At 39.3% G+C, this 26,726-nt stretch overlaps 2 protein-coding genes across 2 annotated transcripts in view; both read left to right on the forward strand.

Annotated features, from left to right (window-relative positions):
* atp6v1ba (ATPase, H+ transporting, lysosomal, V1 subunit B, member a) overlaps positions 1 to 25,531 on the forward strand; it is a 33,493-nt gene extending 7,962 nt beyond the window's left edge. Inside the window, exons 2-14 of the mRNA XM_018725106.2 lie at positions 7,436 to 7,491; positions 8,667 to 8,765; positions 9,246 to 9,339; positions 10,266 to 10,343; positions 10,779 to 10,918; positions 13,002 to 13,103; positions 16,456 to 16,553; positions 18,174 to 18,297; positions 20,936 to 21,086; positions 22,063 to 22,145; positions 22,277 to 22,381; positions 22,678 to 22,807; positions 24,963 to 25,531. Coding sequence (XP_018580622.1) covers positions 7,436 to 7,491; positions 8,667 to 8,765; positions 9,246 to 9,339; positions 10,266 to 10,343; positions 10,779 to 10,918; positions 13,002 to 13,103; positions 16,456 to 16,553; positions 18,174 to 18,297; positions 20,936 to 21,086; positions 22,063 to 22,145; positions 22,277 to 22,381; positions 22,678 to 22,807; positions 24,963 to 25,105 — 1,403 coding nt within the window. The 3' untranslated portion in view covers positions 25,106 to 25,531. The remainder of the gene's footprint in view (positions 1 to 7,435; positions 7,492 to 8,666; positions 8,766 to 9,245; positions 9,340 to 10,265; positions 10,344 to 10,778; positions 10,919 to 13,001; positions 13,104 to 16,455; positions 16,554 to 18,173; positions 18,298 to 20,935; positions 21,087 to 22,062; positions 22,146 to 22,276; positions 22,382 to 22,677; positions 22,808 to 24,962) is intronic.
* Positions 25,532 to 25,677: 146 nt separating this feature from the next.
* shtn1 (shootin 1) overlaps positions 25,678 to 26,726 on the forward strand; it is a 34,975-nt gene continuing 33,926 nt past the window's right edge. Inside the window, exon 1 of the mRNA XM_018725105.2 lies at positions 25,678 to 26,652. Coding sequence (XP_018580621.2) covers positions 26,595 to 26,652 — 58 coding nt within the window. The 5' untranslated portion in view covers positions 25,678 to 26,594. The remainder of the gene's footprint in view (positions 26,653 to 26,726) is intronic.

A 26,726-nucleotide genomic window follows, 5' to 3' on the forward strand; every position in this document is an offset into this window, starting at 1 on the left:
TTTTTTTTTTTTTTTTTTTTTTTTTTTTTTTTTTTTTTCCCCCCCTTTTCCCCCCCTTCAATTTTTACTAAATTTGTTTTTCAGTGTTTTGCAAAAGTGGATTATCTTATAAGAATTGCATCATATAACATTTAAAATAAGTAAAAAAAAATTGAGTATATTAGTAGTCATGATTGAAATTTTGTGAATTGTATCTTTTTGCTTTGTCTAATAATAAACAGTAAATAAGTTCTCTTTTTTTGGTCTTGTTGAAAAGAAGTAAAGGATTAACCTGCCTTGTGTTTAGATCTGAACAGCACCGTTCAGAAAAACAGGTAATAACTCAGGTTACCAGGTGGTATTTTGTCAGAACAAGCATCGAAACCTTGCTGTTGACAAAAGGACAACACATCCTGTGCCAGGAACTCTTTGTAAGTTTTTGCAAAAAAGGTTTCTTTAACCAGTTCCCATGTTTTTTGCACCATCACGTAGACACCATTTTTGCTGATGTGAAGTTTTTCCTTTGCCCTTTTGGTGTCTGAAGGAACACTTGATTTTTATTTAAATATTAAAAACTAAAACTACGCACCACTTTGGTCTAAATCTGAATTATTTTCCCAAGAACAGTTGGCCTTGATCATCGCTCTTCAGTATAGAAACAGGACTTGTTTTCTTCCATGGAATATAATGATTTCTCCTTCATAATAGTCTTTGCTGTGGTTGACTACCATATTGTATCAGTATGCACCTGCTCAACATGCCTGTCTGTGCAGAGAGCTTCTTTAATGTACACAAAACAAAAAGGACCTCTTACCTATGCAACTGGATGAAATTGCTGAGGACACTAATGGTTGACTTATTTATTAGGAGTCTATCATAACCATATATCGAGAACATTTTAATTAAGTTTGGAATTTGTGGAATGAAGTAAAAATAGTTTTATTAATAGGATTGGATTGGGGTTGAGACAAATTTCTCTTCAGCAGTGCAGAGAAGCAATCAACTGAAAAAATTGAAATAACTGGTTAAGCATATGAGGAGAAAATAACATTGTAAAAAGATAATTTTTAAATGATTGTGTATTTGCCCTTGCTAAAGAAGAAAAAGACCATTAATACTTTATAAGGGTTATGTATTTGAAAGTCCACCTCAGGGTTATCAGCTGCTGTCAGTATGTTTCTAATGCACTTCAGATACCAGAGCTATTCATTCTGTGTTTTTACAAATAAGCTCCTATTCCACTACATCAGTTCAGATTTTTTCAGACATTGTTCTAGTCTGTTGTGGCACTGTTGGCTGCAAGGTTAGCTACTAGTGCATAGGTGGAAAGTCGTGATAACTTTAACCTGGCCATATGCCATTGCCTATGTCTATGGCAAGGTAAGTTTACGCTTGCCAAGTGTTACTAAAATGCTCTCGAGTTGATTCAACAACTTATGCAGCCATCCATTATTTAAGGAACATGGGAGTCATTGTCTCTTGAATCCATCCAATTCTATGCACCTGGAACACTGAAACTCCAGGAACACAGCTGCAAATGTTTGACAAATAGCTTATTTGTTAGCTGCTGTAGTTGCAGCACAGTGGGTGCACATTGTAGGTGATGAAAGTCATTATGAAATAAGCCAAGATGAACTGTACATGTGAATGACACTGAACTCTCAATTCAACATTCTGTGTGAGGAAATTATGGCAGCAGTAAACATGATTGGTCTGTGAACAGTATTAATCCAATCTAATGGTGATTTCCTGATTTAGCTTTCAGTTTGAGTGCCCTGTTTCCCTTAGTGGGGATAATACAAAAGAGCTTGGAAAATTATTCCCCAGCACCTAGCTAATTGACATTTTTATCCTCTGACATGCAATACATTGGCATCATTTATACCTTGTTAACAGCTGCAGTGTTGGTGAAAGCAGTATTGGAAATAGTATAATGCATTCTAGTATCTTCAGTGCCTTCTGTACAAATACACAACCATTCATGCATCAGAAAGCTTGAATAATTGTTCATTATGGAATGTGGAATCTATTTTATTAGAGCTGAGCATTACATAGGAATGTTCATTTTCTTAACATCATTTTTACCTTAATGGTATATTAAATAAATAGTTTTAATTTTCAAAAGTGTTGGTACAGTCCCACATAACTAACTTATCGAGTGTTACTAATATGCTGGGCGCAAAATGTACCTGTTGTATCGGCTCTGACTCTCAAATGTATACACTGTGACTTTTGAATGCGGATATGCTACAGTAATGATCTGAAGTGGAAACTTTGAAGAGCTTTGAAATACAGAAAATAACCTTTTGAGATTGCTTAAGATACTGTACTTCAGTCTTTATTATTCATATAAAGCCACCATAAGAAAAGCTAGAGCTCGGGCATTATAATTGTTTTCCTTGCTAATCTTGGTAATCCTGCCACTCTCCCAAGTTTTTATTGTGTTGCCGCTTTGGGTTGAGTTTTTCGGCAAGGGAATTACCCAGCGCTGACCACCCCCCCACACACACACACACACACACACACCCACCCAGGACTGCCTTGTGATCGGGGAGGCCTGTGCACTTTGTGCCAGTAGACGGCTAATCCCCTCTTCTTAGCTTTGCATGTATGCCTGTTGCTATGAGAGGATTAAATCGCAAGGCATGCTAAGATAGCAGAAGGGGGGGGGAAAAATTACTTTTGAGCAACAAACACTAATATGTAAAACTTTGCTGTGGTCTCGCATGAACACGCATTGTTTTTGGCAGAGAAGCCCGTGCACTGGCCTGAATGAGTGGGCTCGGGGGGGCTGCGGCCTCTTCATGCTGTGGTGGAGGGAGGGTTCACCCAGGCCGGGGTTCGAGCCTGGGCAATTAGCATTCCCAGCCTCGGCCTCTCGTGAAAAGCCCCCTCTGCACTGTATGAAGTAAACGTGTGAATGTGCGCCATGCTTCACTGTTACTACTGCTTTGTGTCGTTTATTCAGTGTTAGAATGCTGATGCTCCCCCCTTGCCACCCCTACACTTTTCAGCTGGGAAATTAAAATGTGTTGGAATGCTCCATGCTTCTTTTCACAGGCACTTCAATGGGCTCTTTAGTATTTCACACCAAGGTGTCCTTCAGGGTGCGAGGTCAGGCTACCAAAACAGCTTCTAGTGGCGGATTAGGACCAATTAACATCTTTGTACACAAAGGCCTCTGGCAGCTGAGCAGGCCGGACGGTGACCCGCTTCGCCGGTGCATGCCGGGCCCGGGGACTGTGTACTTGAGCTCAAGTAGCAAAGGGTGGGCGGGGAAAGTTTTTCAACCCAAGTGGAAAATGTTGCTACTTCACACCATGTGAAAGTATAACAGTTTTTTTTTTTTTTTTTTTTTTTTTTTTTATTTTATTTTGCCGAACCTTTCTGCAGTATACTTTTGAAGATGCCCAAAAGGGGTGCCTGTTGATCTGTGTGTGTGTATGTGAGAGAGAGAGAGAGAGAGAGAGAGCTCTCCCCCCTTTTGGTTCAGCTTTGTTGTGATGTGTGTACTGTTTTGGTTTACTGTGTACCATTTTGTGGATGCATGAATGTTGATATGGATCTTTGTAAATATTTTTCACTGCCGTAGATTCATTTGTCTGCATTTTCCCCTATTTTTTTTTTTTTTTTTTTCCTTCTTCCAATTTTATGTTTTTTAATCGGAGATTTGAAACCGTCCACCCACCTCCATCTCTAGGGACACCGTGAACCAGGTTGTCACTCACTTTGATGGGTCACTGAGAGATATGCAAAGGCCACCCCAGGCTCTTCTTAGTCTGAATCGAATGAAGAATAAAGTATCTACAAATTCATGTGATGTTTGAATATCTTAGTGTTCCATTAAGATTTCAATTTTCAAATATTTTCCATGAAAGCTTCATGTGCTTTTCAGTTATTTATTTTCAAAGGTTGCTCCACAGTTATTGCTGCTATTTACTTGCATCATTGTTATTATCACCCTTCAGTAAATTGCCATATGTATCTCTTTTGAAACATATGGGCAATTTGTGGGGTAAGTGTGGCTATTAAGCCCATTTATAAACAAAGCCAACCAAAGATAATTCTGCAAATGGGGAAAAAAAAGGGAATATGGGGGAAAGCTGCATTACTTCCTGAAAATTTTGATGGATTTTTTTTCTTTTTATTAAATATGTCTAAACAACAAATTTTTACAAGCATTTGTTACGCCAAAGGACAGGGGTGTCGCATTTTGACGTGGACGGTAAATAAACAAGATACTTCTGTAAAGAAAAGCACACATGGGATGCATGCACTTCTGTGTCATTTAGTTGTCACTAAATTATCAAGGCTGGCTCAGTAAGAGAATTTTGCATCTCTTAACATTTGTAGGTTTGAGTATATGGCAGCTAGTAGAAGTAAAACCTTCATTAACTGTTAGCATTAGGATTTGACTGCTAGTATTGAATTGAATGTGACCGCTAAAGTTTTCAGAGCCTTTTGTACCTTGTGTAGAATGGTTTCATTTACATCAGTATTACATGCATCTTACTTGGTTAACAAGAAGGGAAAATAAGGTGCTAAATGAAGGAACTGTATCTCACTGACTAGTGGTAACAGAAGTAAAAAGAATGTTTTGTAATGCCAGGTTATGTAAAGAAATAAGTGGGAAACAGAAATGGCTTTCAAGAAAAGCTATGCTGAATAGTTGCCAAGATGTGTAATGGTACAAATTTTCTGTTTGTCCTTAATTCAAGCAAGTGAAATGAGTTCTTTCATTGTTTCTTTACTTCTTAGTCCCCCTCAGCATAATTGCGAAAGGAGAAGGATTCATTGTGGTTCTCTGAATGTGAGTGACAAGCTGTTCCTGAGCGTGACATCCACGTGGTCCCCAATGCTCCATTGCCTGAAGATCTTCTGTGTTGACCACCAGACTTGGGAGCAGAGTGGAATTTGCAAGGGAAACCTAACTAATGAACTCCTGGATGGGAACTGTAAAGACAATGTTCAGTAGGCTGGTGCAGCATTAAATCATAGCGGACCGATTAACTTACATTTATTACTGGTACCAGAGTTGGGCAAACTGAAAATAGTGATGTTATAGAGGCACTGATGGACAGGTGCTATGGAAGGACGTACTGTTGTGTGGGCTGGCTGTAGTCTCCTTTTAAGGGTTATCGGAATCAGAATTATAGAACTAATAGACCCATGTGTTTGGACATGTTATTTTTCCTTTAGAAGAAAGTAATTTCTAGGGTGGGGGGGGGAGAATAATGTGGGATTTCTTTTTTTTTTTTTTTTTTTTTTTTCCTCCTCCCTTTCCCCTTCTTTTCCCCCTTCTGTGATTTAATCATTACTTTGGGCAGGTCTCTCCTCCCTTTGAGACACTGCCTGGTCGTTGGCTGGTAAGTGTTGTAGGCTGAATGTCCGGGCTCTGGAGTTGCCTGTTGATTTGTGTCTAATGGTCTTTTCTCTTTCGCTTTGTTTCTTGTCCGGAACGGGGGCCGATAGACCAGCGAGAATGAGCTTTGCGGAGGGCGAATAGTTCCTCTGTTGTGCTTGGTCCATTTATTACACTCCAGCGCACACTCTTTCCATTCCCGCCTGCCTCCTAATAGGGAATGAAATGCAGGTGTGTGTGTGGGAAATGGCAATTGTACATTGACAGGTTATTTTGTTGGCCGCTACCTAATTAGTGGCATAGTGGATGCACCCTGCTAAGCTTTAGAGCTCTGCATTAAAGCCAGTCTGTTCTAATTTCCTTGCAGCTTTGATATTGGTCAAGAGATTGACGGTTCGCACAAAAAAAGCAAGGGCGTGATGGAGGCCTGCGGTAGACAATGGCTTCTTCTCGCCTCTCCGTGTCACAGATGTGCAGGCAACAGCAGACCCGCGCCAGTAGGGCAGACTCAGCCAAATTGGCTCCAATGTCAGAGGCGCCAATGTTTTCCCAAAGAAAGTAAGAGGCCAAAGTTGAGGACCACACCCATGGCCCTCCTGCCTCTCTGGGTGCCCTCATCACACCCCTACTCTTCAAACATTTAAAATTCTTTTTTTTTTTTTTTTTTTTTTTTGCTTTTCTTCCCCCTCCCGTGAAGTCCATGTGGAATTTTTGGCTTGAATGCTAATGGAGAATAATTTTACATAACTGAAATGAATTATTGCAAGTGGTCTTTTACTTTCACAGAAGGTTGGGATCATTATTATTCACCAATGATAGCCTGTCAGATGAAGTTCAGAGTTTGTATGGCCTGTGTGAGCATGGGGGATGGAGGCTAATACCACTCAGCAGCCATTTGCCAAATGCTGATGCTTTTAAATAAATGGGTGCAGTTTACCTTTTGTTTATTATATATTTCTTCATCTCTGGCCATTTGAGGGCATTGTGGGTTCCTTTGCAGTCAGCCAGTTAGGAGAGAACTCTTCTGTAGTTTAGAAAAGACCTTAATATTATGAGCTTTTCTCTGGTGACGGGTAGGGAGACAAACCCCTGCAGCATCTCAGTAACAAAGCTTTATTGAACAAATGCTTACTACTGAAATAACCTGCTATACCACATCCCTCTCTACCTCCTCCAGATATACTATATATCTTTTTATACAGTCATGTTCTGTAACCCTATCCTGGCAGCTTGTATGATAAGACTTTTCTTGTTTTTCTTAAACTTGAACCTTATTAAATCCTTCTTGGCAATTTCACTACAGGAAAAACTGACATAAGTTGAAGATGAAAACATAAAAGCCGCACATACTGCAACCTGCTGGAATGAGAGCTATGGTGTATTTTACCTGCTGCATTAATGGTGTCTTGACATGCAAATTTTGGAGGTGCAAGAAATAGTTGTTCTCTCAGCAACGCAGTATCATAAGTTCAGTTCACGTGTGGAAAAATAGCAAGGACTGTTCCGACCACTAAAGTGAAATATTTTAAAGCGATCGCGATTTGGCCAAAGCCCTACTCAGTATACTGGCAGAAATAGGAAGTCACAAAGTGCTTTGAGGGTACCCCCCCCCCCCCCAAAGACGATAGATATTTACATCCAGAGGGGCCCATGTCTACCTCATGGTTGAGGATCATGAATCAATCAGGTTTCAGACGAAAGAAAAACACTTCAATAAAATATGAGAACTATAAGATGCAGTATCAGCCCAAACAAAGAAACATAAAGGAGTGATTTGGGGAGTTGAACCCAAGGGCACCTTGGCACTGCTGCCCACAAAGATAAACTGGGTGCAAGACTAATTATACAGAACAAGTAAGGATTCTTAAAAGAAGAGGATTCTAGAAGATGTTTCACATCCTAGTTTTACCTAGGATGAACTTTCCAGAGCCTTCCACACATGCTACACAGATTTTCTTCTGTGACTGCTCTGTGAGAGAAAGCAAAAAGGATGTGGGCACAACACCTCAGGACGTCCAGTTTTTTGCTTCGATGTCTGATGTGTAGGCTGGGCTGTGTTTGAAGGATAACGCATCCTCTTCTTCTCTTTTCTAGCGTATTCCACAGTCTCAGGCGTAAATGGACCCCTGGTGATTCTGGATAATGTCAAGGTATGTGCGAAAGTGCATTTGTGGACGTGGGTGTTTTGGCGTAATTATAAGACAGTTTGAAATGGATTACCTTTTTACCAGGGCATTTTAGTGTCACTTTTTCACGGTATCATCTTGAAGGTCTCTGGTCAGCATGCGATGCGTAAGTAACTGACTGTTAAAAAGCAAGCAGGCCACTTAAACTGCAAGAGATTTGTACATTTGTACCTTGGTGACAGGAAATAAGATACAGATTAACATATGTCTGTAATGTTTGTTGTTACCAATTCACTTTTTTTTTTTTTTTTTTTTTTTTTTTTTTTTTGAGTGAATCTCAAACAAAAGAAGAATTTGACAATTTTCAGATGAATGCTGGAGGAAAACAGCCTTTTATTTCTACACAATTGTGTAATAATTTTAAATAACTGAATTAAGACTGTTGGTCTCCTACATTTTTCCTTTATCACAGCATTCAGAATTTGTGGTGTGAAGCAGATAGCTTCCATAAGCTTATTTTACAGTGTTACTCTTCTATGTTGAACATAACATATGTGCAGTTGTGTGTCCCATTATGGAAGTGGCACATGACTGCCATCTGCCATTGCAGAGGCAGATCTATGTCAGCATTTGTTGGGTGTATTTCCCCCCCTCCACCCCTGTTGGATGGATAATCCAGCCCTGACCTTTACACGACACAGTGGGTTGAATTTTGTATGCAGTGTTTTCTGCACCCCTTCGAGTCACTGTTGTCTCAGCCAAAATGCAGTTCAGTTTATCCTGGCTTTAAAAGGCCACATGTGGAAGTTATGACTTGGGTTTCCTTCACCAACAAGGCAGATACTCTGGGAATGCTGAGCTACCATTAAGGTTACAGTGAAGCTTAGACTAGAAGGGAAATTGCTACTGCTTATGCAGACTGAGAGAAGGTTTCAGGGGAAGTGGTTTATTAAAGTTGGGTGTATGCAGTAATAGTGGTTATAAAATGAAAATTTCTTGCAATGTTGAGAGATAAATTTTGGAAAGGTGACTCAAAAACATATGGCCTCTAGGTTAAATTGAATGTATTTTCTTTACGTGGTCAGGTAATGTAATTACTTACTCCAGAGATGTTTATTTGCTAAACATTTTTATACTTTGTTCTTCTGCAGTGCTCTGTATCGTCGTCATATTGTGCTGAATGTGATGTTTTTGGCCAGTTCCCCAGGTATGCGGAGATTGTGCACCTGACCCTCCCCGATGGCACCAAGCGAAGCGGCCAGGTGCTGGAGGTGATCGGCAGCAAGGCGGTTGTACAGGTAAGGCTTTGATTGGAAAATAAAGGCTGTCGTCATGTACATTTCAGCCAGTTTATGGAAAGGGCTTATTTTGTTGTGAATGGGACAAATAATGTTTTGCATTTCCCTGAAAAAATATGAGTACTGAATGGATTTTGTATCAGTAGATGTCAGGTCAAAGCTTGTTGTTAAACCCCTCTGTCACAACAACAGTCTACTGTAAGTAGTGTGTTCCTCTGCACAGTTTCAAATCACATTTAGTTATGGATGCTTATTTCTCCACATCCCCAGTTCTGTAAACCAAATAAGTACAGCTTGTGGCTTTTCATGTGTACATTAAAGTATTTGAGTTTGATATTGTATGTTATTCTATTACTGCAAATCATATTTCATTTTGTATATATTAAGGGTTTTTCGAAGTGTTAATAAAAAAAACGAAATGTTTTGAGACGATGGTTGCTGGTAGAGTGCATCCTGTGTCTGTCTCCTTTCTGCTCTCAGGTGTTTGAGGGAACCTCAGGGATTGACGCAAAGAAAACAGCCTGTGAGTTCACAGGGGACATCCTGCGTACACCTGTGTCTGAGGACATGTTGGGTAAGATGACCCTCCTCAGAAGCAGCCGTGAAATCCAGAAATGATGAAAACCAATTCAGACCTTCCTGTGTAACCTTTGTATGCTTTAGGATTACAATGAAGGCTGAGAAGGAAGTTTCTTTTTTCTTTAATTCATCTCCTTGAACAATGAAAAGTTTAATCCCTACTCTTTAAATGGTGTTAAATGCAATGGTTACAGTGATGTGTGGTAACCATGCTGTTGTAACCAGATGCTAAAGTAGCACTTAAATAAAATTATCAGTGTAACAGAGGTGACCTTTTTAGTTATTTCTTCTTTTTGAAAAATAATTTGTTGTGAATGAAATGGCAGTCATTCTAAATGTAAAAGCTGAAACCTAAATTAAAATGAGTGTTGACACAGTTTTGATGCAAGTGGTTGTGGGACTTTAAATTTACACTCTGCTTTCATCTTCTGACCTACCCCTGGGTCTAAATTTTTTTTTTTTTTTTTTTTTCCTTCTTTTTTCTTCCTAAACTGGTTTGAGGACACTTAGAAAAAAATCCCTTTGTTATTAACACAAGGAATGGCTGACTAAAGGCTTATGTTAACTAAGCTGGGTTCAAAAGGCTAGCTGGATTGAGAACTCACAAGTTCTGTGTCACACCTCAGACTTGTAGATTTGGGCATCTGCATTAGCCAGTGTGATGCTCAATAGGAACAATTCTTTCCCTATTCAAATATGATTCATATTTTGATTTGTCATCTCTGGTTATTTACCATATTAAACATTATTTTGTATTTTACATAGCCAAACCTTAGCAATATTTAGTCTTGACCTGTGGAGCAGATGTACAGTTTTTAAACTGCCTGCATGACCTGGTCTTGGTATTGCATTCCAGAAGGTATGGGACGTATTTCCCAGCTATCCAATGTGTACTGACTATCAAGATGCTCTTCATTTTAGGCCGTGTTTTTAATGGTTCTGGAAAGCCAATTGACAGAGGCCCCATTGTTCTGGCTGAGGATTATCTGGACATTATGGGTAAGATAAATGCTGTAAACATACACTGTATTACCCTATCAGTCTGTTTGTTATTGCATGATCTCTAAATGGAGCGCCAATCTGATTCTGGCAAGAAAACTTTATGGTTATATAAATTACTGTTGCTATGCAGACATACAAACATTCTGTATGTACATATGTAAGTGTGGAAGTGTAAATAGTGGAAGAATCTCTAGTGAATGATTTTCTGTTTCAACTATTTGTGTGAATGCAGACAAACATTTTTCTAAATCATTTCACGCTAATAACTTATTTTCATCTTCTGTAGTTAATTCTAAGATGGCTTTAATGGGGAATTGAGGAAATTTATATCTTTTCAGGGTATTCCACATCCCATACATTGCTTTGCTTTTTGGATAAACAGAGTCTTTTCCTTGGAACCAAACCAGTCTGTCCCTCTCACCCTTAACCCAGGTCAGCCAATCAACCCGCAGTGCCGTATTTACCCAGAGGAGATGATCCAGACAGGAATCTCGGCCATCGATGGCATGAACAGCATTGCCCGTGGACAGAAGATTCCAATTTTCTCGGCTGCTGGTTTGCCCCACAATGAGGTTCGATGCCATGGGGATTGCTTTGGTTGGGGAGGGTGGGTAGGAAGGATTGGGTTGGTATGCAAACATATTTCAGTCCCGAGGGGTCATTGTCCTGGTTGTAGATTCAGAAGCTGTCCTTTGTAACCAGTGAAGGAGCTTTGACTTTGTTACAGCCAGAAGCAATTCATCTGGATGGTGACTTTGGAGAATGAGTAGTGATGTTTAAGGGGAGAAGAATATTTTTGGGACTTATACTGATTCCTCTTGACAATGAAAGGGCCGACATAGTAGATGTTAGTTATTTCTACATATCCACTAATGATGATTTCAAACCTTTTGGTCATTCCATATATGTGTTTACACAAAAAATGGCAGCAAAACAAAACTGTATGCTGTAACTAAGTTGAATTAGATGGGTTGCTTAAATAATGAATTGCATTTGACTTTGGACTGGTCTAGCTCAGCACATTTTTATTTGTGTTTGAGTAATATATGTTTTAGGTTTTGATTGATTTTTCTTAAGTGTATGAACACTGACCTGCTAAACTGATTCAGTTTAATAACTCTTGGCACATGAATGTGTTATGAAGCTTTTGGATACTTTTCCATAACAACAGTTTGCAATCATGTAGTGTTAGAGAAGTATATTTTTGTTTTTGTTTTTACTTTTTGATTCAACAACAATGAATTCTCTCACATTGCCTTTTTTTTAAAAAGGATGGCGTTTTGAATTAGTCTGCTTTGAATCATCATTCCTTTGTGGGGGGGTCTGTAAAACAGAGGTTGACAAGGCATAGATGATCTGAAGTGTTTTTTTTTTTTTTTTTTTTTTTTGAGGGCTCTATGTGAAGATGAGTTTGGTGTCAATGCTGCAAAATGATTCATTTGTCGTTTCCTTCTAAATACAACCATTCAAGGCTACTTCTTTTTTTTTTTTTTTTTTTTTTAAATGGCTTAGCAGCTACCTTATTTGTACCTCTACAATTTTAATGGTAATTTCATTCAAGTGAAGCAAAATTTAGCTTTTCTTTGTGCCATCGTCTTTACTGGCACTCTCTTAATAACAATCATCTGTTTTCATTGTGACATCTTGACATCATTTTGACAGTACCAAGTCAATCTGCAGACCAGAAAGTTCCAAGAGGTATCTTTAAGACATCATGTGTTGTGGTTTAGATGGAGATGCACACAACACATGTCTGTTCTCATTTATGTTGGAAAAGAGCTGCATGTGTCGGTGGTTAGTCACCCTCTGTGAGACTGCCATGACCTGTGAGCTTATCTCCTGTGAGCATCATGTGACTTAACTGGCAGCAGACCAACCAAACAAAGGGTGCTTCACACAGAATTAAGGGCATGTGTCAAACTATATTTAGTATGGTGTGTGTGTAAGTGAAAGAGAGAGAGACTGATGGCAGCGAGACCAGTGGTTGAACTGGTTAGTGTATTAAACTAGTAAGTCAGTTGCCTAAGTCCCTCAGCAATCTTATACGAATCAGTGCCGTGGCTATCTAGTCGTGAAATTAGTACATGAGGTGGCCGTCCACTAATTGCCCATCACCATTTGCAAATTCCATCATTAGAATCTACAGGCATGACAATGGAATCCAGAGTCCTAAAGTGTTTTTTTTTTTTTTTTTTTTTGTTGCTTTCATGAGGAGAGGATACATTTTCGAATACTTAGCCTCAGTACCAACACAGATTTTTTTTTTTTTGCCTAGGTGGTTTTTAATAATTTAATTGTAAAACCTATATTAATTTATAGATTTTCAATCTAATTCATTAAATTTAATTTCATTATGTTTGCCCCAGGTAAGTTTATAATATCGAAGATAAATGAATTTTCTTGTCCTAAGTGATATGCATACTGTAAATGTTGCGTTTTGATTTTCACGTGCATCACTTAAGGATGGCGCTCGAGGTTCAGGATCTAGTTCCTCCTGTATCTCACATGCTTTTGCTTGTCTTGCTGGTAACAAGTTTCTTAACTGTAGTGCCTGCATTTGAGGATGAGCTGCCTGAATTCCTTGTGTTTGAACTCAAATTAGTTTTTTTTTTTTTTTTTCTCTCTCTTCCCTTCTCCTTCCTCCTCCCACCCCAGATTGCGGCACAGATCTGTCGCCAGGCTGGACTTGTTCAGAAGTCCAAGGACGTGATGGACTACAATGCAGAAAACTTTGCCATCGTCTTTGCAGCTATGGGGGTCAGTGTGAAGATTTTTGTTGGGAGTTAATGTGTTCATGTCTTCCTTAATACTGTGAGTGAGTACATTTGAGGAGATTGTCCCTAGAAGCATAACAAACCCTGCAAGTTACTTTGTCTTCTTAAATTTAGTTCATTTTTAAAAGAGACTAAGGGACCAAACTTTGTCTCATCAACTGTATAGTAATTTCTAGTTTTTGTATGGTCTGGTTAGGAATTATTGATTAAAGTTTTAATATTAAGTTCTCATAGTTGGGTAAATGAGTCAACCATCAGATTCCATTTCCTCTCTTAGTCAGCTTGGGATAAAAGGAACTGTACTAAGATGATTCGAGCCCTACCTATCTGACAAATCCTATTAGGTGGTCTGTCAGGGCTCCTGTTCTTCTCCTCTGCCTCTCTCAACTGGTGTCCCGCAGGGCTCGATACTGGGTCCTCCGCTCTTCTCGATCTAAACCGCCTTCCTCAGCCCCGTCATTGCCTCCAGTGGATTCAAAAACCACTCCTATACTGATAGTCAGCTCTTCCTCTCCTTTCCACCTGGAGCATCAGACATTTCTGTGCGCATTGCTTCCTGCCTTTTGGACATCAGTTGTAGGTGGTGATCAGATCCATATGTCTGATCACCACCTACAACTCAATCTCTCTAAAATGGAGATCAAACTGGACAACTCACTCATTTTGCCTATCTCCTCAGCTAAGAGTCTGAGAGTCATGGTCAGCTCAAGTCTGTGTATCTCTCAGCACATCAAAGCCACAACCGGGACCTGTAGATACATCCTGCATAACATCCACAGGATCTATCTTTATCTCACAACAGACTCTGCCCAATTACTTCTCCAGGCCATGGTGACATCCCATCTGGACTACTGCAGCTCTCTCTTGTCTGGCCTTCCTGCTACTGCCATCAAACCTCTACAGCTGATACAGAACGCTGCTTCCCGAGTTGACTTGCTGAAGCATTCCCATGTATCTCCCCTCCTTGTCTTTGTGCATTGGCTTCCTATAGCTGCCTGGATCAAATTTATGACCCTGGTTATGGCCTAGAAATGCATCAGTAGAACTGCTTCCAGCTATCTGCAAGACTTGATCAACCGCTATGCTCTTTCACATCTGCCCGCTTGGTGGTCCCATGCACGAAAAGTTCTTGGTTCTAACTCCATTGGTGGAACGACCTCCCCCTCTCACTCACAACCACTGAAACTCTGTCCACATTTAAAAAGGGTCTGAAAACTCACCTTTTCCAGACTGACTTTGCCCATGATCTTTTTAGTTCATGTAAGGGGTAAATGTTCATGCACCACAACTTTAAGATCATGCCCAGATAAGCCTTTACGCAGCTACTCCTGTAACGTGCGCGCACACACACACACACACACACACACACACACACACACACACACACACACACACACACACACTCTCTGAAACCGCTTGTCCCCACTGGGGTCATGGCAAACTGGAGCCTAACTCAGCAACGCAGGGTGCAAGGCTGGAGGGGGTGGGGACAAACCCAGGACAGGATGCCAGTCAGTCACAAGGCACCCCAAACAGGACTCAAACCCCAGACCTGCCAGAGAGCGGGACCCAGCCAAGCCCACCGCACTACCTTATCATGTAATGTACGTAAATGTTTATATTTATCGCAAAAAAATTAATATGAAAGTGATCAGGAATCATTGATACTCTGTTAGTTTTATGCAGCTACTCGTGTGATGAACATTGCTGCATATGGTGGGAAGAAACAAACTGATTGTACTTAATCACACGTCTGCAACTGTCTTTCTACTAATGTAAAGCACAAATTGTATTTTCTCTGAGATGTACGTCACTTTGGAGAAAAGCGTCTAGTGGATAAATGTAAATGTCTGTGTGTCACTGCATGTGTACAATTGTTCATTTGTCTCATCTTGTTTAAAAAGGTGACTTCCCTCTCATCACTCATTTTCTGAACAGTTTAAAATTTTAATCCCATGTTATCTACGCCGTTGTGAACACGCCCTGCTCTGCACTCGTTCAACAGCTCGCTGTGCTTAATGAGCCAGGATGAGCTTCTGCCACCGTAGATGTTTTGCCTTGCTTTATCCAGTGCAGGTGGTGGACGACCTGTATTTTTGCCAGAACTACAGTTACCGCTTTCCCCAAGGGGCTGATAACCGTTTCAGAACCAAATGAGGGCTTTGTAACTGGATAGCAAACACTCAACACTTGAGTACATATATTGAATATTCTACTCACTGTGGCTTCCCCCCCCCTCCCCCTTTTTTTCTTTAGGCATACATATTCAATGGGAAGTGTTGGCTTTTTATTTTAAAACTGTGTTTTGTAAATTGTCTAAAAAACAGTTTTTTAATCTGGCTTGTTAGATTTATGGGATAGCTGTTGAGTGCACATTAACTGAAAAGGTTTTCAGGTTCTGTCCTTGAGCATTTTACATTTGAATTAATAATCAATGATACATTATTGTACTTAGGTGTTGAAAGTCAGGTTCAAATACCTTCTTAGCTCATTGTGAGTTACAAGTTCATCTTAGTTTAATAGTGTTTTTTTTTTTTTTTTTTTTTCTCCCCCCATGCACTGAAACCCATTTTTTTCCCCTATCAAAGGTCCTGTCTATTCACTAATTTACTGATAGCTTGTTCGTTCCTTCCTTCCTTCCTTCCTTCCTTCCTTTCCCTTTTTTCCCTAAATATATTGACATAATTTCGGCAGATAACAGTAATTTTTGAGTGGATTTTTTGTGGGTTTTGGTAATTTTTAGTCATCTGTAGTCTTTAAGGCCCTTATTTGTCTGGTTTTTGCTTTATCTCTACTCTTTACTGAATAATTTTATTAATAGTAATTCAAGTTATATGGTATAGGTGTAAATGTTACCCCCTAAAATGTTTAATGTGAAACAGAAGTGCAATGCCCAAAGTCCAAGATTGGGCATGTCTGCCTTAAACATTTAGCAGGTCTTATCTCTTAGGAAACACAGTGTAAATGAGTTTGTGTTGTCTGCATGTTTTTCCTTATTGGAATACTTTTTAAGGCTTTAGATATTTGGCATCGGAAGGCACATATGTGTTTAGTCGAGTTTCTTCAGCAGGTGGTCAGCAAAGAGACATGACATTGGAGCTAATTCAACTGAGTATTTCAGAGGGGTACAGTTTTTAAAAATGGTGAACAAGCTTGCATGTCTTGGAGATAAGATTGAGAAACTCAGCATTAGGTTTTAGCGGCCATCCCATGTGCACTACTAATCTGATATTTCTGTGAATAAGGGCAAAGATGACTCCCTACTTAACACCATGACTAGATTTTCCTTCCTCAAGTGCAAGTCTTCTGTTCCTGATTCAAGTACTGTCCCTCAGGTGAACATGGAGACTGCCCGCTTCTTTAAGTCTGACTTTGAAGAGAATGGCTCTATGGACAATGTTTGCCTTTTCCTGAACCTTGCCAACGATCCTACGTAAGTTGACTTTTTCGTTTCCTTTTGAACTAGTCCAAGTTTTAAAAAGTGCGATAAACCTTTTTCCAATCACTTTATTATTTCTGCTTTAGTTTCAGTCGTGATCATTTTCCTTTTCTTGGATGGATCACCATCACTTGCATCACATTTACGCTTTGGTGCCTTGGTTAGGAGGGTATAAACAAAAAAATTAAAGCGAAAAGTAAGAGTCACTTTTAATAGCAACGTGGTCCAACTGAAAAGAAAGAAGTCTGTCCTACTTTGGGCTCACGCACCCTGTCCATGAGCCGCCAAACAGCTGTAGACGCGCAATGTTTTGATGCGCATCGCAAAGTAGCACCCGTTTTATTACAAATCATTGTATGTAACTCAAATTTTGAATATAATAGGCTTAATTATGAAGTTTTTATTTGATTGCTACCTAAGGGTGACAACATTAACTTCCGGTCACTAAGGTGGTGGTTTGTAACTATGGGTTGTACGTAAGTCGGACGTTCATAACCCAGGGACTGCCTGTACCTTTCTAAGCTGGATTTTTAAATTTTGTGCTTTTTACTTACTTTTAGAATAAAAGTAATTATGGCCCATCAAAGTGTTAAATATGTTAGCTATACAAAAACAAAGGCAGTTTTGGTTGATATCTAAAATAGATTGGAAAACTGTACTAACACCTGATGAGCAGCATTGCTAGGTAGTGAGTCAGGCCACCGAGTTTGGATTAATAAGATGCCTTACCTTTTGCCTATATAGCATCTTCTGTAACCATCTTAAAATCAGTCTCTGTAAAATGTTAATATGACACATAGCAATGTGACCAATCATATATTTACCATGATTTTTTTTTTTATTAATGGGACAATGTACTGCTTTGTTTAAATTTTTTCTACCTGAGAAAGATACTTGGTGAACTCATAGTGCCAAATGTGAATATTAATTTGATACAAATTTTGTTCTGTACATGCATCCCATTAGCTTCTGGGCCCTTTTTACAGCTTTTGGGAGCTGTCACATTAGATTGAATTAGTCACTTTTGGTGTTTCTGAGCTTGTCACATTTTTTGTCTAATAAAAACCTTTTGGCAAAGTTTATCCTTGGATGCAGAATTGCTTAATCTTTCTAATATACTTTTTATTTTTAGCATTACATTGCAGGTCCATAATTTTATTGTACACATTTCAAGCCCACAAATAACCTTGTTTTTTTTTCTTTTTTTTTTTTATTTATTATAAAAGATCTGTTATATTGTTCCTCTCGGTCCCACTATCTATGGGTATTACCCTACAGCACTTGCGTTTGCCATTCAGCTAAATGATTTAACAGGGCATGGCATGTTACTTGCATTCAACATTGCTACAGAAATAAACCTTTTGAGGGAGGTAACAATGGGCACCGTTCCTCTTCAGTGAAAATGTTTGTGAAATATTGGGACTTGCCTTATGCCCAGGCTCTGAGGGTTTTGTGTTATGCCCTCTTCAATTAATTTGTCCCCAGCAGTATCTCTTGAAACGTGAGGCAGCCGAGGTCACGGTAGGACCTCCTGTTTGGGCTTACCTTGAGCTGCCTGGGACACAATGCCTGTGTTTGTTCATTCTGACCTGCTGGTCTCCTCTACCACTGCAGCATTGAACGCATCATCACCCCACGACTGGCACTCACCACTGCTGAATACCTGGCCTACCAGTGTGAGAAGCATGTGCTGGTCATCCTTACTGATATGAGCTCTTATGCTGAGGCCCTTCGAGAGGTAAGCAACCATGCAGTTTCCCTGAAGGAAAAACATGTTTTTGTCCGATCATATTGATGAGTCAGTAGGCAGTACAGTGGTACAATGAGTAGTACTACGGTCTCATGCTGACTGGGCTGTTGGTGTTAGGTCTGTGTGGCATTTGTATGTTCTCATGTTTGTTTTTTCCAGGTGCTCCAGTTTCCTCCCACAGTCCAAAGAGATGTTTCAGACTTTTAATTGCCCTTTTGTGTGTGTGAATGAGTATGTGTACAGCTACCTTATGATTGCTTGGAATCTTGTCCACATTGTACCCTGGCTAGCCTTGTGCCCCGTGTTTCTGGGTTTGGCTCTGGACCACCACAATCCTGCTTTGGACGAACACTTGCTAACAGTGATTGAGTAATAAGTATTGTAAACGTAAATACTTTATTGTTTAAAATCAGCTGCAATGCTAATATGCACAATATGTTGAACAAGCCTGGGCGGCAGGTCAGCTAAAGTATGCATATAGTATTTATAAATTTTGTATGATTTATTTTGATGTGGTGAGGCTGCACAATTCTGTCAGTCGTGGTGTGCATTTCTACCATTTGTTTCTCTTAATTGCTGTAATGCATAAAGATGACTTGGCGCTGTTAATTTTTCTGCAACCTTCATACATTTATGTCTTGAAAGTAATCCTGTTCAGTTGGTTTTCCTCTGGACTATCTTGAGCATGTTTGGAACAGTCTCATAAATATATTAGCGATTCAGCAAGAGGGGAACTTTTCAAAAAGCAGCAAAATAAATGAACTGAGTTTTCAGTATAAAATAATATTTTGATGTTGAGCAATTTCAAAAAGATCCGTGAATCAATCATTACTGCATTTACTAAAAAAAAAAAAAAAAAAAAAAAAAACGGAAGTATGTGGTGAAAAAACTCTGCATTCCTTTGTGACTTTCAACATAGTTTCATTTTGACCTGTTTCAGCATGTTTCTGAATGATTATTTCATGGCTTTTCAAGCCTTAGGGAAGGTATGGAACAAAAAAGAAACTATTTCAAGGAGTTATAACTAAGACTTTTTATGCTGTTACTGTTTTAATGGCTTTAAACTATTCTATACATCTAGTTACAAGTATCTCAGAATGACAGCCTTTAAAAACAGAAATCCCCATAATACTATTTTGTTTCATTTAAAAAACAAAACTTCCCTAAAATCTCACAAGGTAATGGCTGAATTCGTAAACTTACTGATATCACTTGTGCCATCTGTGAAAGGGAGGATAATAAGTGTTTTTCACTGCTTTGGGAATGCCTGAACTTCCTTATTTTCACAAGTTCTGTGCAGAAGAAAAGCCTTTTATCAAACTGCCTTTCAGATTTTCTGGCATCAAGTCAGACCTTGTCGCCTCTACCTTTATGCCTGCAATAATCCTTTTGTGGTCCAAACATGTTTTGATGTTTCAATGTGCCTGCTACACAATACGTGTTTTAAATAGTTATGTACGTCTGAAAGCGTGGCTGCTGCTCTCATTGTCTGTCTGTAACCTTGGTACACAGGCGCCATATTTATAAAGCCCTTCTAAGGCAATAGATTTTTTGGCATTTAACCACTCACAAAGAACGGTTGGGGCATTAACGTTTAACTTCTTTTCTCAGTCACATGCTTGAGGAATGCCTTTTGAATTTAATATAGAGTATACAAAGACTTCTTCCTTGCTGGGAGCTACATAGGATTGTGTCCTGTATACTGACAGCAGGAAATTATGGATGTGAGGGGTAAAAGTGTTTGTTCTGGAGTACAGATGGGTCATTCAAAATAGAAGGTGGTGGTGCAGCAGCAGCAGCAGCAGCTTTTCAATTTGTATCCTCTGATCTGAGAACTTGAGATCAGTGTGAGCTCAGTCTCCAGAGATACAGGTTAACCTGTAAGGACCCCCTCCCACCTGCTGGATCTTTGTACATGATTGACAGAGGAATAGAAAAGCAGATTTAAAGGTAAAAATCAGGGTCAGCAGAGCGCTTTTAAAAAAGTTGCTGATTTTTGTTAGCTCAGCACCTGAACATATGACCTTGGTTTTGTATTTTCTTTTTTAGACTCACCTTAGCTTATTGTCTTGCAAATTTCACTCTAGGAGGGAACACATTGAAAATGAACACATAATGCCAGAACAAAATAATTGAAGTTGACGTATTCCTTCCTTTCATTTGAAAAATAGCCACTTGAGCATCATTCCTGATGTAAAGTATGACCATTCATAGATGTCAAGGTCTCTGCCAAAACAGAAATTAGCTTTGGAGACCCTCAACTTAGATCAGGGAACATTGATTTAGGTGTGATGTCATGTTAAAATGACATGGACCCTGTGGGATTGCAGAGCAAATTGGCTATGAAGACACTTGAGTGTGAGATCAAGTGAGCTGTGCCAAATGAGTCATGTGACCCAAAGTGGCTTTGGGGGGGGGGGAGAAAAAAAATTTAAGCCTGATGTAGTTTTATTATCTAATGATAACGTCAAAGGAGATTTATGTAACTCACTGGGGATGGGATAAGTGTTGCTGTAGTCTATGCTTTTTTTGAATGTTTTTGAATACATGTATCTGGATATTAAAAGCTGCAGTAACTGTGTCATCTTTGGGTGCCTGCAGATCGATGTGTGTGGTTTACTTTCAGGTGTCTGCTGCCAGGGAAGAAGTCCCTGGGCGTCGAGGCTTCCCAGGATACATGTACACTGACCTGGCCACCATCTACGAGCGCGCTGGTCGGATAGAAGGGAGGAATGGCTCCATCACGCAGATCCCCATCCTCACCATGCCCAATGATGGTAAAGCCAAACACTTCTCTTCAACATGCAGCAAGGGGTTAAATAAGTCTGATGTTATGTCTTATGTTTATTGACTAAAAGTATATATTTAATTGTGTGAAGACAGGCTTATGATATCATTTTCCTTTCAGTTGGTAAGTTTGTAAATTGTACATGGTTTGTGTTTCTGCATCACATTTCCAATAATCCATACACTACTCCACTGTTACTTTTTAGCTCTGAATATACACACACACATACATTTTCTAAACCGCTTGTCCCATACGGGGTCGTGGGAAACCGGAGCCTACCCGGCAACACAGGGCGTAAGGCCGGAGGGGGAGGGGGGACACCCAGGACGGGACGCCAGTCCGCCGCAAGGCACCCCAAGCGGGACTCGAACCCCAGACCCACTGGAGAGCAAGACCCGGTCCAACCCACTGCACCACCGCTCCCCCATAGCTCTGAATATTTATACTGTTTTATCCTTTTTTTCCCAACTTATTAAAATTATTTTCCAGCTTTGACATTTGAAATGAAAATGGTCTTGCATGCTAAATGGTTCAATAAAATTTCACTGAAACGATTCTGTATGACTAGAGAAATTGTTTAAAAAAAAAAATAAATAAATAAATCGTAAATAGCTGTTCGCTAACTTATTTTCTTGGGAAGGAAGAAAAATAAAAAACTTTAATGTATGCTTTAATGTATTTAGTTATAGGTTATATTATTTGTGGCTATTTTAAATCCTTGGTTCTTTTCTGTTATGTTCTTGAGAAATATATGGTTATTTTAAGGTAATTAGGCTGGTTTAAACACCACAGCATAGTTTAATTTCAGGAATAAAATTTAACAGCTTGTACTTTTGCCAACAGACATTCAGACCAAGGGAGGTCCATATCTTGACAGTTTTCAAGTAAATGGAACCTTCTTCATGGAACTATAATGCACGGAAATATTTTGCTTTTCAAGCTGATCATTTTGTCATGTTTCACAGATATCACCCACCCCATCCCTGACTTGACAGGGTACATCACTGAGGGCCAGGTCTATGTTGATAGACAGCTACACAACAGACAGGTATAAATCTCCCTATGGAGTTTGATGGAAGCCACTACCTTATAAGAATTTGTAGAGCGAAACAAGCGCTTGCACACTACAAACCAAAAAATGCAGCAGTTTAAACTGAACCCAAATCTTTTTTTTTGCAGATCTACCCTCCAATAAACGTCTTGCCTTCTCTTTCTCGACTTATGAAGTCAGCCATTGGAGAAGGAATGACTCGTAAAGACCATGCTGATGTCTCTAACCAGCTGGTAAATTTTCCATCTTTGTCATGCAGGCCTGATGTTGACTACATAGCATTTCCTCTTAAAATATTGAGAGGACAAAATGTCATTGAGCAAGTTTTATATTAACATTCAGCTGGTAATGGTGTATGAATATTTGCATTCCCTGTAAGTTAAGTTTTCAAGGATTCCTATTGGGATCAGTGGGAAAAAAACTGTAGAAGATCAGGGAAGCTAGTCAAACATCTTTGAATGGTGTTCAAATCTAGGCTTTTGCTGCCAACTAACAGAACTACATTGTCCTGTTCAACTTGCCTCTGTAGTATGCTTGCTATGCCATTGGCAAGGATGTCCAAGCCATGAAGGCTGTGGTGGGAGAGGAAGCCTTAACCTCAGATGATCTGCTCTACCTAGAGTTTCTACAGAAATTTGAAAAGAACTTCATTGCTCAGGGTAAGAGCTGTTACCATCTTGAGTAGTACTTGCTACTAATCTTGTATTTTAGTGCCTTCAGAAAGTAGATTTGAATGTACTTTTTCATATTTTGTTTTAAAAGTTAGTTTCAATCAAAATAATTTTATTTCATCAGTTTCAGCACATCTGTGATCCAAAACATTTTTACAGATCTACAGCAGAAATGCCCAAAATATTTTGGATTGCTCATACTTCTGTATAAGCTTGTTCCAACTCTGCTATGTGAGATGATGACCATTGGTGGACAGGACAGACACGAGAGTTCTCAGTGTGATTCAAGTCCAGGCTTGCATTGCAGAGCCCTGATGGTGTTTTAAAACTTTTTTTTCGTTACTTCATGTGTTCTGAATCATTGTCTTACTGACTATGTGGTATGAGCTGGGTCCAAAATGTTTTGCTGACTGAAACAATTTCTATAATTTAGCTGTCTGTGGCTCTGTCAATCCTGCCCTTGATAGCAACAAACTTCCCAGTTTCTCATGGTGAAAAACCATAACCAGGTTCTGTCACCACTATGCTTGACAGCAGGGGTTCTGATACCTATGGTGATGTGCTTTGGTTGTGCCGAATGACAGCACTTCACATTGAGGCCAAAACTCAGTATCGGTCTGAAAACACCACAAAATGTTTTCCAAGATGATGTCAGGTTCTGCCACAGATCTTTTTGCAATCTTCTGACCTCACTTAATTTTGGTTCTCCAGAAGGGGCATTTGTCTATAGCCACTCCCCCAAAGAAGCCAAATCTGTAGTGGTGAATACTCTCTGGGCAGTTAGTTCTGCAACAAGTTTGCAGTTGACAACTTGCTCACTTCACTGATGACTGCACTTCTCATCCAGTTGCTCTCTTTGTTGATATTGGGAGTACCTGGGTTGCTTTTTTTTTTTTTCCTTTTGTTTCGTACCCATGAATATAACTATACTGCTGAGAAGGTTCAAAGCATTTCTAACCTTCAGATTTTTTGATCATTTTGAAGTTCTAAAGCCAGTTCCTTGCCAATGTATATCATGCATGTAATTGAACCAGGGTTGTCAATGACCATAGATTGCCATAGTTTATATTTTGTGAACTCTTGTTGAATACATCTGGATGAATGATGTTACTTTTTATTTTAAATGCAATTCCAAAAAATTTTAAATACTTTATTTTCCACCAAGAAAATTCACTTGACTAAAAAAAAAAAAAAAAAAGTCACATGCATTGTACATGTTAATGTGACCTTGCAACATGGGGAAAATGAGGCAGTCTATGAGGAAATATTTTGTGCATGTATGTGTCTGTGTATTGGTGAACACCACATCATTGAAACACTGCAATACTACCAGTGTTTAATGGCTGAAAAGTATGTGCTTAACCTGTTTTATTATATAAAAGAATTGTATTTTGACTTTATTATACATTTTTACACTTCAGAAACCCTTCATTTCAGATTTATATTATACATTTAAGTATTGTGTGGTCATTGAGTCATTTGCTGCATCTGTTTTTGTAGCATTTGTAAGACTAAGCCCATGGGTGTCCTTGAAATGATGAAATAGCACAGCAGTAATTTCCTCTGTCAGCTTTCCCATAGCATCTATATATTAGACGTAACCTTTGTTTTTGCACAAGTGAAAGGATAATGGGATTATTTAGTTAACAATCACATCAGGGTGTGAATGTGCTTAATCAAATAAAATTCTATTTTTTTTTTTTTTCCCCAGATAACTTTTGTGCCACCAATCCTGGTGTCTTTCCACTTTTCATTAGAAATGTAAATTGAGGGCCTTTAGTGACATTTTGCATTGTTGCTTATTTTTAGTAATCAGTGTATCTGAACTAAAATAATATGCATTGCAAATGCGTAACTGAAATTGTTGGAATATGGCCTATAGTCTGTTATTGAAGTGGACTTAAAAAAGGGTGCTGGAACTCTTAAAAGAATTACTGAGTACGTACATGACAAATACTGGTACCTCTGCAGGTGCATTTGCAAGGGTATGGAATTGAAACTGGAAGACACTACACATCTTTACTCATTGATATGCCTATTACTACAATAATTTCCTGTGGACCCAAACAAGATAAATGACTGTAGAACATTGTTTTTGTGAAACAGTAGCCTTTTAAATATTTCCTATGCCTTGCTTTCCCAGGTCCGTATGACAACAGAACCGTGTATGAGACCTTGGATATCGGATGGCAGCTGCTCCGAATTTTCCCCAAGGAGATGCTGAAGAGGATCCCGCAGAGTACGCTGGCTGAATTCTACCCAAGGGAGTCAGCAGCCCGCCACTGAGGACCAGACCCTGCATCACTCTCCCAGGGAACAGAGCAATAATTTGTGCAAGTTTACCCTGTAGCTGTGCAGTTCAGTGTCTTGTGTGGGTAGCAATACTTGTTACATTCCAAGCTGTAAACCTGACTTGAAACCCATAGGATGATCAAGATATTTACAGAGGTGTTGAAATGTCTGTGTGGTATGTTGACTTGCCCTGTTCCTAGTGAAAGATTGTCTCAAAGGGAATTTACACATTATCTCATGTCTACTGTGGTTGTTTTTTGCAACTTTTTTGTATGCAAAAATGTTTTGTTTTTCAACCTAAACCATTTCCCCCTGCAATTTAATAATGTATTAATGTACAAATATTTGCTGTCCATTGAACAGCCCATAATTCATAATTTCAATATTTGTTTTATGTAAAGCATTGGGGGGGGGAAACAGCAGAAAAAATGTTAGTGAAATTCCAGTAAATACTGTAAAATCTCCTGTGTCCTGATATTGAAGACATGTCTGTGTCAGACAGGAACATGGAATGTTTGCTTTGACTATTTGTGTAAACCCCAAAGTACCAGATGGTAAATTACATTGATCTCCACCCTACACTGAATATAATTTGGATAAATTAAGATGACTGCATAGATAACATTTTTGATTTACATTACAAATCAATGTTGTCAGTATTGTAGCAGTCTTAATATTGTTTGCTGTTTTTGGCTGTAAACTTACATTTAACTTGGTCTTTAGTTTGCTCTGATGCTGGAAACTTCAAGAAATTAGTCTGTATCTGTCCTGCAATATGTGGTTTTGTGTTGTGATCGTGCTGCATAACATTTGTCTTTCATGTGTGGTTCCCTTATTTGTCTGTACAAATTCAAATTTCAAATGATTAAGAAATTAACTCTCCACTAATTAAATAAATTATTCAAATATTCTGCCTTTCATGTATTCACTACGTGTAGAAGGAGTCTAAGTGCTAGTTCAGAGAAGGGTAACATGAAATTTTACTGGCTCTCAGACATTTCAAGGTGTTTGGTGGGGTTTCTTACGTAGCTACATTTGGTGAAATCTGTATAATAAAAGCAGAAGCCAGTGACATTTCAAAAGAGAAGAATCCTTAGTGAAAGTACTGTATTTTAGTGTACTGCATCAATACTAAGGAGCCTGTAGGTCTGCTTTCAGGTGTGTGCAGATCTGCATTCAGAAGAGTATATCTACTCAAGTGTGCTTAATTCTGTGCTCAGGTGGGTGTGGATCTGCCTCGGGTGTCTTGAGATCTCTGTTCAGAAGGGAGTAGATCTACTCTCAGGTGTGCATAGTTCTGTGTTGAGGAGGGCATAGCTCTACTCTCAAGATGTGTGTAGATCTACTCTCAGGTGTGTGCAGAGCTGCGTTAAGGTGGGAGTAGATCTACTCTCAGATCTAGATCAGCGCTTGCCCGTTGAACTTCCTGTTCATACCTGCGTCCTGCCTTTCACAAGTCCACCACAAAGTCGTGCCTTCAAAAATGGATACCTCGGCGGAGAGGGGCCGAATGGACGTGATTTCCGAACTGTCCAGTCGAGGTAAGCATGTCTCGGGAACTTTACTGTCCTGTTCATGCGTCTGTCCGTCGACAAGAAGAACGTTATTATTCCGG

The sequence above is a fragment of the Scleropages formosus genome, chromosome 8, assembly GCF_900964775.1.
Source record: "Scleropages formosus chromosome 8, fSclFor1.1, whole genome shotgun sequence".
NCBI classification, from domain to species: domain Eukaryota; kingdom Metazoa; phylum Chordata; class Actinopteri; order Osteoglossiformes; family Osteoglossidae; genus Scleropages; species Scleropages formosus.